The sequence below is a fragment of the Xiphophorus hellerii genome, chromosome 9, assembly GCF_003331165.1.
Source record: "Xiphophorus hellerii strain 12219 chromosome 9, Xiphophorus_hellerii-4.1, whole genome shotgun sequence".
In the NCBI taxonomy this organism is placed as follows: domain Eukaryota; kingdom Metazoa; phylum Chordata; class Actinopteri; order Cyprinodontiformes; family Poeciliidae; genus Xiphophorus; species Xiphophorus hellerii.
In genome coordinates this window covers 4,339,922-4,355,671 of record NC_045680.1, presented here as the reverse complement: position 1 = coordinate 4,355,671, position 15,750 = coordinate 4,339,922, and the positions used below count along the sequence as shown (strand labels likewise).

Below are 15,750 nucleotides of genomic sequence, written 5' to 3'. Positions count from 1 at the left end.
AAGCATTAATCCACTTACTGAGAAGCATTTTGTCTTATTTAGCTCAAATCTAACAGTTAGCTTCAAGGAACGCCTTGTGTTTGCGTTAGTTAGCTTCCAACGGGGTTTTTACAAATCGTTAAGCAGCTTAAAAAGAGTAAGTTTAATCCAATAACCCACTAGCTTTATTAGAGGCAAATAAATCGGAAGTAAAACAATTACTATTTAAATTAAACAAACTTTTCGCCATTAGCACTCATCACTCTGTACTCAGCACGTTTAGCACCAACAGTTAGCCAAAAAAAGCACTAATAACTCACCGCTGTCAACCCGAAACTGTTCATGCAGTGCTTTTAAAGAATCAATTTCATACTGCCGATCTAATAAAAGTTTCTCAAATTTGCTTTGAAGAGTTGTCGGTAGTTTAGATATATCGGACGAATCCAGCTCCTGCAACAGCAGTGCCGCCATTTTCCCCACAACACCTAACCGCGCAAGCGCGATCGGTTCTCTTGTTCTTTGTGACTTTACGAGAGAGTAAAAATACGTACTGCCGCCTAGTGGAACGACTTAGAATTACCAGTTTATTTCGAAAACATTCAAGCAAAAATCTTTATTTTATGTGAAACACAAAAGTGGGTAGAGTCCTCAAAAATTGTGTGTTGCTGCTTTAACAGATTTTTACACAAGTGAAAGTGAAAAGTAATCATCCAAGAAATTACTCAATAAAAAAAAAGCATTGGTGAAAACTCTACTCAAATACAAATGGTCATAAAATCTGATTTAAAATGTGAAAAGGATGTAATCAGATAGATGAAAACATTTGTGCAGGTTTTGTTTTTTAAAAAACTAAAGTGAAGAAATTTATACAACACAATTGAAACATAGCAAACTAGGCCAGTGAAATACTGTACCAAATATAATTTTCTAACCTGAAACACATCCGACCACAATTTTCAGTAATCAGTAGTTAGAACAGGGTAATTCCAGTGACACAGTAGTTGACCTCCAAATTTCTCAGTGGGCTCAGCAAATAGAAAATAACAACAGAACAATTATCTTTCTATAACACTGTATGTGTAGACTGTATGTATGTGCTGCACCTTTGATTAAAACATATCTGTTCTTCATTGAGTAGTCAGAGATTTTAGAGAGAGAGCGATCATTCGAAGAGACGGTATTTCATGCATCTTGGTTGGAAAAAAGCCAGGTGAAGAGGTCATAGATACCTTTCAATGATCTCGAACCAATATGTTCAGTTTAAACTTTATGAAGTATTTTTCTATAATAGCCACAGATTCGTCATGTTCTCCACAAGGTGGCGCCAAGCGCACTGATAATAACCTGCAAGGGGATTTTAAAACCGTGCTGAGAGGTAATGTGTTACTGTATATCTTAATTTTACACAAACATCGACATAAAAGAGGGCTAGCTAAAGAAAAAGAAGGGCTAAAAGCACAAGGAAATGTAGAAATAAGCACATTATTACTGATTTGGTCTTTATAGGTTTTAAAGCTTTACATTGTAGGCACATTGAAATTATACACCCTGCAATTGAAGAAAAAAAAAAAGTCAGTTTTTCACTCATCACTTACAAGATGTATGTAACAGACGCTTACCTGCCGTTTGTTTTACGTTGCCATGGTAACCCAGAAGTTGGTGAGTTGCTCTTTTCCCGTGATCAGAACAATGCCATTCTTTCAGTAATATCGAGGTACGTCAGATGTTTGCAACACGTTGTTAGAATTTATGTGGGTTTAGTGAGTGAAAATGATTTGTTTGAAACACATACAAGTGAACCGGAAGAGGAATTGAAAGTGGAATACGCCAAATAGACAGAGGCAGGAGGCTCTCTCTTATTTCTGCAACTGTATTTTGAGAAACTGGCAAACACGGCATTGTTGTTACATTGTTAAAATTTGTACACTATAATACTGTGACAAAAAGTACAAGCATATAGAAGCATATTGTGCTTAAATACGTATTGTTGTATTTTTTAGAGTTTCGTTCCGTGACTCTTCAGGAGAATAAAGAAACTGGACATCAGTATGAAGCATGGATTTTTTTTTAGACCAGTGCAGTTACTATGCATATTAAGAAAACTTTAAGTAGTATATTTATTCATGAGCATAACACTAAAGGTATATTTAATCACTTATGTGTTAAAGCTGTGTTAATGATCAAAATAAAATGGGAAAACTCTTGATTAGGCTAAAGTTTTGAAAAAGGTTAAATGAAACACCAAATAAAGTTCTAATAATTTGCAAACGAAAACAATGCTCTGTCATTTTGTGCTGCAGCAAGACACAGTGAGGTACTTTAAAGACTCAAAACCCCACTTTCATGTTTTGAGTGGAAAGTACGCATGCCTCATTAACTTGCTACACTGAGATGTAATTGTCCACAAAGCCTTATATTAGTGATTACTTTGTAAACAAGAAGTAAGCTGAGGAGAGGGTTTGGAGTTTGGCGTACTGGTTCCTGAGGCAGCTCCCTGTTGTTGTGTTTTTCTTTTTCTGTTTGTTGTAAACAGATCATAAAACAGTGTCTCCCAACCTGAGTTAGTTTTGTGACCAGGGAGTGCGAGAACTTAATGTTCAGCTGGAGAAACAGTCATAGAAGAACAAATTAATGTAATAGCCGATACCTTTGAGAAATGTAATTTTATTCTAACATGCACAAGTTCATCAACCCAGAATAACATCTCTATAAAAAAGGCTTTTCACTTTCTATTAATTTTGGTTTTGTTTTTCTGGACTTCAAAATAAAGTCCAGCAAAGTAGCCGATTTATATTAGAAAGATTGGTCTCTTTTATTCCGAAGAAACTATAAAACTCTAGAATGATCATAAATTAAAAAGCTTGAGTTTGGTGCAAAAATATTTAATCAGAACCACAAAATCACTCTTAGCAGTGACATAGTACGCATTCTGCACAGATATTTACTATTTAAATCTGCCTTAAAATAGTCAGTAAGTAATGAGAATACTTTGTGGTTTCAAATACCTGCTGATAGGTGTGTCTGTATCCTTGCAATGTAATTGGAAGGTAGGGATGTCAAGATTGGTCACTGCAGAAACCTTGCAAGTCACAACCAGGCCCGGAAATATTTTTTTTAAGAGTTTAACTTAAAGGGATGGTGTATCCTGTTAAGTTCCTGTAACTGCCCTCTGTGAAGGCTTGACTTGTTTCCGCAGTTTCAGTTAAAGTTATTTATTAATCGGGTCCTTTGTGACATACACCTTGAAGGTATTCAGCTCCTGTCTGGACCAGTTTGGACAAATTCCTCAGTGCCTTATGGGCCCACAGTCTTTGAGGTACCGTTACAGAACAAAAGATCCTAATTAACCACAGAAGAGTTGCAGGCAATGTTTGCTGCAGGTTGTTAACTATTTTCTGACATTCAATTGTCCCACCTGGTTACCAAGATGTTCAATTACCTATAGCAACATTACAGTGCAAACCCGCTCAAATCTGAGTCATCTGAGTCGCTGTCAGGACTTGTTGCTGCATTGCAGCATGATCTTAATCATGTTGACAAGTGATTCAAGTAACAAGGTACACATAACAGCATAGCAATGTGACAGTAAGCTTCTATTCATGGAAAAGTTTTAAAGAAATGCATTGTATTTTGCCACCAGGTATACATCAAATCTTGCAATTTTGACCAATAGTTCTCCAAGCTTCAGGACTTTGTACTACGACTGCTTTTAATTTTTGTTTAATACAATCCATTTACCTAAACACAACAAGATTTTCTGCAGAAAAAAAAGCAGAGAAAAAAAGGAGTGTCAGATGTAAAAGTACTACAATGCACGAACAGAAACGGAATCACTTCTTAAACAAGTGGAAAAATTTAATGTTTTGACTTAAACATCTATTATGTAATTTTTTTTAATAGGTTAAACAAAAAAAAGGAAACAAATTGAGTTCTTTCCTGCTATTAACAAAGTGCAACATGGAAATATAGAAACATTCACCAATAAATGTTCATGTACTGGAATAATAATCACTGAAAAACCATTTAACTTTGAAAGATTTTCAGAAAGCCTGAAAAAGATTTACGATAAGCATTTTAAAAGTATTCAAGAAATATGTCTCCTTGGAATCAAACTGGCAGTAATGTATGCGTGGGCTGAGTCAATCAAACTACTGGAGACATACGATTTGCACCTAGACTAAATTTAGCTAAATAACGTTGGAAAGTTACAGTAAGTGCACTGTAATTTACTTTTCTCCAACTGTTAGGCAATAGTATCATTACTCATGCTCATACAACTGAGTCATGTTTCCTTTTGCCCTCCCTCCTTTTTATTCCTCACTTGTTAGCTCACAAGTTTGGTTATAACATTCATCTAGTCTGGTGTCATCTTACTCTGAAGATTTAAACCTAATTAATAACATGAGTCAACACATTTTTTACATCATCTCAGCACTGTTAAAGTGATGCTAAGATGATGCAAAACTGTCATAAAACAGTGTCTACCTGAGCTAGATTGGTAGTAAAAGGAGGTGAAAAAGGACTGAGAAAACTCTCTTTACACAATTTTTACTGCACAATACACAAAAAACCCAGATTTGACCTTTCAGTCACTTTAGTTCAAATCTCTTGTCCCTGCCAGTCTTGTGGATAAAATAAAAACTTCTAATTCTGCAAGTGCTGTTCTGGAATATCCAAAGTATCAATATTTATATGACCTTGACTGTTGTATGACCATGACACAGTACTGAACCATTGGTTTTGATGCTAAAAGATGATGGGTCTAGTTAGATTCAGATGATTTTTTTTCCAGTTTTAGTTGTAGAGTATTGAAATTAGGGTTAGTTTGTTTTGTTAGATGTGTTTGTATGTTTTTTTGTTGATTAAAAAGCTACTAGGTAGATCATTGAGATGGGTGGGTCATGAAGAAAGATGGACAAATTAAATATTAAAACAATCAAAGTTCATTTATACAAATATATTTTCATGCTCTTATTTTTTCCATATTTAGTCAAACATGGAAGATATTTCAATTAAATCCCATACTTTTCCACACAGTTAACAATGACACTCAAAGTAGGTTTTAGCCTCATAGATAGTGCCACTAAACACACTTTTACTGTTACATAATCTTTCTGACATCCACTGTCCATGTTTGGTCCCTGAGCTAGAGGGTCATAACATGGCCTCATGGAAATTTGTTTTTATGTGGATGAAGTAGAGCATGGCAGCTGGGCTTTCCAAGAGTCCAAACATAAAAATGCGCATAAGTTATCCAATTAGCAGAGCTGTAAACAAAGGAGGGGATCAAATGGTTTGAGTGGGAGTAGAATCATGTGGTCAGTGTAGCGGTAAACACCGAAGTAAACATTTGTTTGAGAGGAGCCATGAGTCAAGCCTTTCTTGGGGCCTGTTTCAGAAAGAAATTTCAGATGGTTATTTATGTAACTGGGCAGAGGAAATTCTTGGAACTTAGAAAGTGCAACGGAGAAATGCTACTCTTTGCAGTTGTAAAATATCTAGGTGCTTAACAGTTACCTAAACAGCATCTGGTTTTGCTTTTGTTATGAAATAATGTTCTAAAATATTCATCTAAACACGATCTTGTTGTTTCTGTGACTTGTAGTTGAATGAGATTGCAGGATTTTTATCCCACCGTCACGTGCCGTCACGTTCTGCATTCTGAGCGATTTATTTGATTTAAGTGAGTTAGACCAGGGATGTGTTCAAAACTGCCGGAAAGAGATTCTCAAGGAATCTCTTGATTCAACTTTAGCTGAAATTGGAAACATTTTCAGCTAAAGTTATTATGTATATTCTCTATTTTTAGATTGCTAAAAGCTTAGACTTTTGAAGAACACCATTTTTTTCCAGTTAATCTCCTTCAAAGTGCTATTTGTAGAAATTACTGCCAAAGTAAAATTTTCATGATAAGTTGCCCCAGAAGTTATTGCGCTAAACAATAATATGGTTGTTTTGAGTCCATTTTCAAATAACATAATGGTAATGGCTTAATAATGTAAGACTATACTCCCAAAGATCAATAAACTTTAAATTCTAAATGTCCAAAATGAATAAACAAAACAACAAATAAAATGAATTATGAAGTCTGTGTAAACAAAGTTGTCCTTCAATAAAAGGGCTTCAGACTGAAGACTTTTATCATTCAGGTTTTGGTAGAAAGAGAGAGAGAAGAGAAAAACAATAAATCATCCAAATGGAAATTACAGCACTTTTTAAAATTTATTATGTGATTAATTGATTTATTTCTTATTCTGACAGGCCTACTGAGATTAAACCCAACAGATTTACTGTCACAAGTGGAAACTTATGGCTTTTGTTGCAATGCTCCACTTAATAAAAACCTCTATTCACTGCTTTGGGTTTACCTGCATTCAGTTGTCAAAAAATTGGTTTTTGCTTGTTGTCTGCCATTATGCAGAGAGTAAATAGGTCTAGGTCAGCAGCAGCTAGTCTGGCTGACGTGTAGGCTTCTCAGGAAAACTTCTTTATAAAGCTCTTAGGCGAGTTATCAAAATGGATTCAATGAGTCTTAGGCATGCAACTTTCCAAGGAGGCCTACCTGCTAGAGGCAATTCACTTAATAGCAGATGTGGTATAGTGAACTCAAGAACACATGTATATCCTCAGTCAAATATGTATTTGCATGTGACAGTCTGACTGCCTTTACTTGATAAGTAATTAAAGATCCAGTGCTTCCAAAGATTATTGGAAGTTGCCGTGCTTGAATGAAAATGCACTGGAGGGTGTTGTTTTCTGCTAAAAGGTTCAAGGCAAACGTGATTTGGTGTGCATGCATGCATGCAATCCAATCATGCTAACTTGTCTTTGAAAGATATAAAGAATACACAAGAATGAATAAGAAGACAATATTAATACTGCAGGGGAATTTGACTAGCATGTAAATTACAGGAATATAGAAAAAAGTCAAGTTCAGCCTTACAAAAAATAAAACAAATCAAAAAGCAAAAAAAGTGGTGATGTTTTTATTTTACCTATTGAACCTAAAAGAGGAATCCATCATTAGTTCACTGAAAGGTTTTCATCTCAAATCTAGAGCATCAACAAACTGGGTGGTCTGGCTTTTGAGCTCTGTTGGCCTGCCTCTATCCACTAACAGATGAAAGTTAATGATGTACTTTAAAAGCAGACTGTGGTTTTCGTTTTAATAGACGTATTTAGAAGCCATTTCTGCAGATATCAAACTACTTAATTCAATTCAATTCTGATTAATCAGTGGGTTAGCAGTGAAGGTTTTCACCTAAAAAAAGCGTGATTAGGTTTTATTTTCTGGTTTTGAAATGCCAGGGGTTAGCAGAGGTCACGGGCATGTCAGAACCTACTGTATGTTGTTACATGACAAATAAGGTTGTTTAACATGAAACATCCTCCTTCCGGAGTTTCACTCTGATATCCTTAACATCTCTGCGTGACTTTACACCTCTGGCCCACTGGTGCTTTTATTTAAGGTAAAACATTTCAAACTCTTAACTAGAAAAGAAACAAACCTTTCTCCTGTAAATGCTAAAAAAAAGAGGAAATGAAGTATTTTTAACTTCAAATCATAGGGTTTTGTTTTGTTTGAAGATTTTTTACAGATATTTTTGAAGAACCATGCACATAATAACATTAGATTTTTTAAAATGTTCTTTACAAAAATCTTAGTTTTATTTTGAATTATTAACAGTTTCTGAAATGATCAGAGTGCATCTGTTACACACAAACTTGCCAGATTGAAATTCACCTAAATTACTTTTCAATTTTGATTCTCCTTATATTAATTAACTATAATTAATTATAATGCAATTATAATGATCTAACTACTAAACGTGAACAAGTTTAAAATGACCTAACTATTAAACATGAACAAGTATAAAAATACCTAACTACTAGGTTAAAAATGACCTAACTACTAGCTAAGTTTAAAATGAACTAGCTACTATTTTTTTTCTCAAATATCGGCGTCTCTGACTCCAGGAAGAGCAGGATGTTCTCTGCCTTGTTGCACTGCTTCAGCAGGTCCTTGAAAATGGCCTTGCCCTGTCGTAGGACCTTTTTTGGGCTCATGCTGAGGACTCTTGGTTCAGTTTAAATCCAGCGTTTCTCAAACAGATGATGAAAGATGGCATTAAATTTTTCTGGAGGGTAACACCTCTGTCCCGATTTCTCAATGATCCTCTGGATCAGATTGCTGACTAGGCTTATTATTGCCATTTTTCTGATCTTTATCTCTTCAGTCTCGCTCTGGTTTTCTTCCGGTTCGCTCCGGTTGTTGATGAAAAGACGGTTGACCACCACCTCCAAGGCTTAGACGGTAATGGTCTCTACGGGTGGAGAACTCCTTCTACTGGGCATGATTGCTGTAGGTTTTTGAGTTTGAGCTGCTAAAATAGCGAGAACAAGGACAGATCTGGGCTCTGCGATGAACAAGTGCAAAGTGACGGATAGAGAAAAAGAACGAGCAAATAAAGACCCTGCCTATGACATCCGTCCACACGTCATAAGCATAAAACCCACCTGAACAACAGTCTTATGTCCTCACGTAACAAGTCAAGTTGCGTCAGCAGCCACTCTACTGCAAATGTCGCCTTCAGACTATCTAACTACTTATATTATTTACAGTTGGGCTGCGGCGTCTCAGCCATCAGGTTTTATTTTAGCACATGGTTTGTGTAGCTCACGCTGCCTCCCGTTCAACCTGCTGCTTTTTCATTTCTGACGGCTTTTAGTTTGTCTTCATGGATGCAGCTACATCTTCATTTTCCTCTGGTTGTGACCAAAATAGGAAGAAATTATTTTATGAATATGAATTGCGGTTTATTGGTTTTTATGAAACATATATATTTTAGGAAAACCCTGTTCTGGTGTTCTAATTGTTCACCATGTTCGTCTTATTTAGAGGGACTCTGCTTATCTCATGAGAGCTGATGATTTCACTGTGATTTATTGTTGCTATAAATATCCGATGTTTGGGGAATTTTCCCTCAGCTGTATTTAATCATTAAGGCTCATTAAGACAATGAAAGATGCGAGTTAGATTAACTTATTTTATCAGGCTGTGATAAACAGTAAACTGACTGACGACATGCTAGCTAATGCTAAACTTGCTCGTTCAACAGTGACCCCACAAATACAAACCTGTGTGTGAGTGTGTGATGGTCCATCCTGCTCATCTCAATGATCAATTTTAGGAAAAAATAATAAAATTCAAATGTTGTGTTTCTGTGCACAAACAGAAACAGAAACCCAACGTCCATGTTGGGTTCAATTGTGCTTCAATAGCCAAGTGGTGTGTGTGTGTGTGTGTTTCATCTCTTCCCTTCAGAAGTGATTTTCCTTTGGGATTCCTGCAGCTCAGGGATTGAGAACCGGCCAGTCTACCCATCAGAGGAACTCAGGCACGTGCAGAGGGGGGGTGATGGGGACTTGAGCCTCTACCCCTTTTATCCTTGATGCCCCTAGTGCCCTTTATGAGTTTTTTTTATTTTTTATTTCTTTTTAAATCTGTATGTTAGAAGGCCTACTTGTGCCCATCAGCAATAATATTTAGCTAAATATAATAATGTAGCAAAATAAACTAGTCTGGCTGCCCTCAGTCTAGTAATGACTCTCAGTTTCTCTGCCTCCATGTTGTTCAGACACCGGATCCAAGGGGAGGAGGATCTGTGTCCTATAATTATCAAATTATGGGCAAGAATATATTTTTTTACACTGGTTTGTGAATAAAAACGTAGGTCTGACGTTGACGTTAGAAAAACAGTTTCTATTTATACTTTTGTAATCGTCCTTGCAATAACGGGGGGAAACCCCCGCCTCACCCTAAACACAGAAATGCTTCGGCTGCAGAGAAAACTTCTGACTTTAACTTTATCATTCTGCTAAATGCCCGGTTTGCTACAGGCAGTCTGAGTCGGTCCCACGGACAGATATATTGTAAGATAGTGGTGTTTATCAAAACAACACTTATTAATAAATCTTACTACAATAGTGTAGAATCCAGTTTTGGATGCTGTGTTAGTTTCCTTCTTCAAGACACAGTATTTTGCATTATTCCAAAAAAAAAAAACAAATCTGAAAATTGACTTTCCTCTAATTCCCATCTCCTTTGACTGTTGTGCACCACTGATTGACAACTTGTTTCAAAATGAAACAAATATGAATGGTAGTCCTAGGCTACACAATTATGGAGATTTTTCTGCCATTTTTGTCCAAAATACTAAAGCCTACATGTAGGTACGTAATTGAATAAGAATATTTTAATATTATTCTATGCTTCAAAAAACGTTGAAAGCGTCATATTAATTAGGTGTTTTGGAAGATAAAATTAGTCCTCTGTCCTTTTTACTGGAAAAGTTGCTTGAGTGGAGCGTCAAGGTTTCCAGTGTCATTTATTTATTCTTTATCAGAACAACACAAACATAATAAATATACAGTACATGTGCGTATTATGTTACATTAAAAAATGTATAGCTCATGGATGCAAATGTTTTGAGTACACATAAATACAATCAAATGCTAAAAAAAACACTATAAATGAATCTGGTCATGCACATGTATATAATATATACATGAAGATATTTCCTAATAAAACAATGTATTTATTGTCAGTTATCTTGTTTTGGCTTTTCAAGTGGTGATGAGGAATGGAGTGTTTTGTCATTCAGCAACTCCTTTTTCCAAGCTAGTAAAGTTTCCCCACCACCTATATATAAAAACATTCTCAAGAAACAGTCCAATGCTAGTGTTATATAGGAAAAATTATGATTTTCCTAGTTGCTTAAGCAAAAAAAAACAACAACAACAAAACATGGACATTTTATATATAAACTGCTTCACTTATATCTTTACCCAAACTCTTTCTCCTGCAGCAGCCAAACTCCTGTTTCATTCTACGTCATGTTCTTCCTCCTCGTTATCTCCAGCCAGCTCTTTCTCTGGGAGCAGACCGTAACTGTTGAGGAAAGCTTCAACGTCGGTTGCAAAGAACTCCTCGTTCATGTGCTGCGTGCAGGACAGGAAGTTCCCTATGAGCTCCCCAGCCTTGTATACCAGCAGTGTCGGTAAATACTCATCTGAAAAACGCTCGGCAGCACCGGATGAGACGGCATCAATCTTGCAGAACTTTACAGTGGGGTACTCTGTGGCCAAGCAGTCCAGGCAGCTATTGAGCTGCTCGCATCCTTTCACCCCATCCTTGTAAATATGCACAACCACCACTGTGCTGTGATGCTCCTTCTCGATGACTTCAAGGAAGGCCTCGCCACTGTCCAGGTCGTGCACACCTTCAAACTTGGGGCCGAAGCTGAGCTTGCTGTGCATCTCTTCCATGCATCGTCTCCTGTATTTCTTCAGACATCCTTCATCCTCCTCTTTGAGTAGTTCATACTCTTGGACACTCATCTAGAAAAGAAGGAGAAATTAGGCATTGGTTAAAAAATAAGCTTCACTTCATTTTCTCTGCTTCTCTGTTCTCATCATCCTCCATAATCTCAGTCACTGAGATCTACATCATGTTGGAACATGAAGGGCAGAAAAAATTCATCCAACTGCTGAAAATATATTGCCGACATGCATTCTTCTTAAAATAACCAGTATACCAAATATTGATTCCAAGCAGTCTTTTGGGATTGTGATTTTGCACCTATTGATATTGCAATTAGGGTTAGTATTTTCTATTAAATGCCTGTGAAAAAAATCACACACAGAATGAAATATCTCTGATGTCCTCAGTAAGTATTTCTCTCCATTAAATAAAAAACTTCCTGTGCTCTCTTGCCTGGTTAAACGATTTGGGTTGTACCTTGCGGTTCAGGTTAGCTCTGGAATCATCTTTTGATTTATTGGGGGATGACATTTGCCTCAGAAGTTCCCTTTTTGCAGGAGGCAAATTCTCCCGGTCCATACTTTCCAACTTGAACCTCCTCCAGTCATTAATGACCCCCTTTGGACCTGTGGAAAGAACAAAAAGTTCAGCTCAGTGCACTGACCAGCGTCTACTTACTTATCTCAGCTATTTACTCACTCTACTAATTAACAGAAAAAAGAAAAATGCAGGAACCAAGCAAATACAGAAAGCAGTGTCTGTCTTAACTAAAGCTTCTTTAGTAAAACACTAGTAGCAGGAGCATTTTTATGGTTGAAATATTTCTAATAAGGTCAAAGTTGTCAAGAGACATCAAGGCCAAAATCTGGATACATTTGATCTAATGTTTGATGTTTTTTTTGGATGACCACATCTAATTTTGAGACATTTAGATGAGATCCTAATGTAAACTTTTGTTAGAAAAGACCAGAAAGCATAAAAAAAGTAGTGATCCTCTCTAGGATGAAGGTTACAAACCCAGTTAAGTTTTGCAACTACACACCTGTGAATTCTTAGAAAATGTGAAAGTCCAGCATTTTTGGTGCTTCTGTAGTCCCGTTGTCACTTTATTGCAGTTGACTGACTGTTTTTAACAGACATTAAGTCAGCACTTTTCCATCTCAGTGTTATACTGGTACGTTAACAGCTCAATGTAAAGGGTATGTCAGTGACTCTGATGTATGAGAGTGAAGGGTTTCTTGTTAAAAACTTCAATTAATGGAGAACAACTCATTCTTCTCTTTTGTAATGAACTCAGCTTAATCTGAAGTAATTTGCAGAAAGGATCTTGTCATTAATGCACACTTTAACAACATTTAATTTCCATCTGCAAGTACACTGCAAATATGTAAATATGTCTCTGTATTTAGCAATATTCTCTCAAAGAAAAATATGAAGACTTTTCACACATTGGTGACATTATCCCAATATCACAAAACAATGTGCTTTTAAATTTAAAATTCAAATCTGTTTCATCTAAATGTCACATTATCAAAGAATCAACACCTAGACTTAAGATTATTTGTAACTCTGGTAGATTTAGGTATAAAGTAACATTTTAATTTGACTGCCATTTTTCTTTTGACTTGAATAAATAATAATGTTGGATATAGAACCAGTAAGAATCCTAACTTGAATCTGGTAGAGAATTTGGGCTAAAGGGCAATGGCAAGTGAACCTTTCATTCACACAGACTTGGAGCTCATGGACAAAAAATATGTCAGAAATACCAGTGAAAACATGGTTATTATATACGAGTCAAGATTTATTGCTTGAATGCCATAAGGCATTTCTAGTGACAGGAGTATAAATAATTTTTGACATATAGAAAATAAATGAAGACAGTGACTGGATGGATGGACATAACTTTCTATCTATAGCTGTTAGGGATGTGAATCATTTTGAGCCAGACTGTTCATTTAAATCTAGGTTTTACATAGGCTTCCCATTGACTCATGTCTGAATGAGTCTTTTGTGTGGCCTCACTGTCGAACAAGCTCTTTAGCATGTGTTGTTGCAATGTAGAGATAATCCTTTCTTTCCAGGAAGTGGACTAATTAGCCCAGTGTTACACAAGAAAAAGATTAGACCATCTGTTAAACGGTTCTCTTCTCTCCATTGGGTTTCCTTTCACCTGTCTTAGTCCTGTGCCATTGTTGGCCAATTTTCTCTGTAGGAACATAGTGTTTCAACTGCTTTCCATTAGGTTTTTAGTGGAATCAAAGATCCTTTTCACTTGACCTAACCACAGACAGTCCAAAGAAGTGTTCTTTTGTTGTTTTCTTTTTATAAATGGCTCATCTGCTCACCTGTATGGGTCGCGGTCTCTTCCAAATCAATTACTCGGCCAGACATTGTTGTGGTCAGTTACCTGTACAAAAGAAATGTGATGTTGCTACTTTAATACTTCATTTTCATACACCGGAGTTGAAACTCTGCAGCTACAAATGTAGAATCACTGAACAAAGCAAACAAAAGAACACTAATCTTTAATTTTAATTAAATTAATGCAGTTTAAGAGGATTACAGGACTGCAATCAGATCAGTGTTTTGCTTGCCGTTGGCTCTCAAAGCAACTGTTTGTGCAAGCATGCATCCAAATCAGATGCAAATTTGTGTTTCGTTTGCCATGCACTGCTGTGTCATTTCTGTGGCATCACTGTTTAAGCCAGTTGATGGTGTGACTCATTTTAAGCCAATATCTGATTGGATTAGGTGACCTATTGTGAGGAGTCCTCCATCCCTGCTTGCAGTCACGATGCTGATCTGGTTTAATGATCTTTATGACCATCATCTAGCTCCCAGTTGACTAATGGGGAGATTTTTCCCACGAGTAGCTGCAGCATTTTCAAATGAAATAACATTTAATTGTTTCAGTACAGAGTTAAAGGTCGACCACTAACTTTAGTAAGCATCCCTCTGTGCTCAAATAAAGCACAGAGGGATGCAGATATGACAACTCCAAAAAAGGAATTGTTTGTTCTGTCAAGGAGACTGAAAAAAATGCATCCAATTTTGCAGCTTTCTATTTGATGCCTTGTGTGGTAACAGCAAAAATGCAAAACCGTCTAAACAAATATCCACAAACTTAAGCTGTATGGGGAATAAAAAAAGAACACTGAGGTGTTATAAATCAACAACAATCTTCACGTATCGGCATTCTGTTAATTCCATTGTATCAATAAAAGCTGTTTATCTTACCTTTCACTGTCAGATAAAGTCCTCCCTTTGTGTCAGCAGTTAATCATGCACTGCTGTTCTCTCGATCACTTGTTGGAGCTATCTGTTGCTGGACCATGTGTGTTTTTTTTTGTGTGCCTGCGTATGTTGTTTCCAGCCAATGAGATAGGTCTATTGGAGATTTTAAAAAAGACCCAATAGACCAAACAGAAATAGAGCATAGATCCTAAGAGGATTTCACTTCAGGAATTAGAAGCCTCTGCTAGATAAAGGGCCTCACTGTACACAAAGAAGAGGAAGAATGACAAGGCTACACTTTGTAAGCCAAAGCAAAACTTCAAAACTTTCTCCTTTTAATCAGAGTTGTAATAAAAATTCCCCTTACTGGGCTTTGGTGAAAGCAATTTATATTCAAATATAAAGAGGAGAAGCTGCAGTATTGCAGTTCACTGGTATGAACGGCATGGTGGGAGTTAACTCAAGCAACCGAACAAAATATCCCAGAGATGAACTTTCAAATAAAAGGGATTTTGTCGGAAATTGAAACGTCTTCCAGGCATGAAGCTTCACACAAGATGACCACATGGTGCAAGTCTTTCAAAACAACGTTGGCTACGGGCTAAGGAAGAACCAATGACGCTGGATCATGTGTTTCACAACTATTTTCAATACAAATATTCCCATTGTTCACCTCATTCAGACTTTATTTTCCGTCACAGAAGCTTAAAATAAAAGGTCTAGGTTTAAAGTGTTCTCAAGACAATTTTTAAATACTTTTTTCAGATTTCTGAGAAACATTGACTTTGTTTATCCTAAAGGCTCAAGCCATGGTCAGACATTTTACTATTTCATAGTCTAAAATAACTATAAAAAGAAAAAAAAAAAAAAAATCAAGAATCAAGGACATATGAGCTCCATTCAAGGGTGAATGAAGGGCAACGGTCTACAAGTTAAAACAAAACAGGGAATATAGTCATATTTAATAAATTAGAATACAAGTCCTTATGAGTTGTTTGTTAGATAAAAGTACATTTTGAAAAATAACTTTTAAATAGCTTTTAATTTCATTAATTACACATTTCTATGTTTTCTTACTGATTAGATGTAATATTTAAATTTAAATATATTTTCATTAACTGTAATCACAATTAACAAATAAAAGCATTCAAACATTCATCTGTGTGTAATTAATTTATATAACATGTTCCAGTTAATTATAAAGTTTGACT

General features: G+C 36.1%; 2 protein-coding genes across 2 annotated transcripts in view; both read right to left on the bottom strand.

Annotated features, from left to right (window-relative positions):
• Positions 1-477, bottom strand: part of tprb (translocated promoter region b, nuclear basket protein) — a 28,591-nt gene extending 28,114 nt beyond the window's left edge. The window contains 1 exon segment of the mRNA XM_032573156.1: positions 300-477. Within this exon segment, the coding sequence (XP_032429047.1) occupies positions 300-450 (151 nt within the window). The 5' untranslated portion in view covers positions 451-477.
• Positions 478-10,348: 9,871 nt separating this feature from the next.
• pdcb (phosducin b) lies at positions 10,349-14,924 on the bottom strand. The gene is made up of 4 exons (XM_032572828.1): positions 14,543-14,924; positions 13,651-13,712; positions 11,780-11,928; positions 10,349-11,379 (listed from the first exon to the last, which is right to left on the bottom strand). The coding sequence occupies exons 2-4, from the start codon at positions 13,694-13,696 to the stop codon at positions 10,864-10,866; spliced, it is 711 nt and encodes a 236-aa protein (XP_032428719.1). The 5' UTR covers positions 13,697-13,712; positions 14,543-14,924; the 3' UTR covers positions 10,349-10,863.
• Between the last annotated feature and the right edge of the window lie 826 nt (positions 14,925-15,750).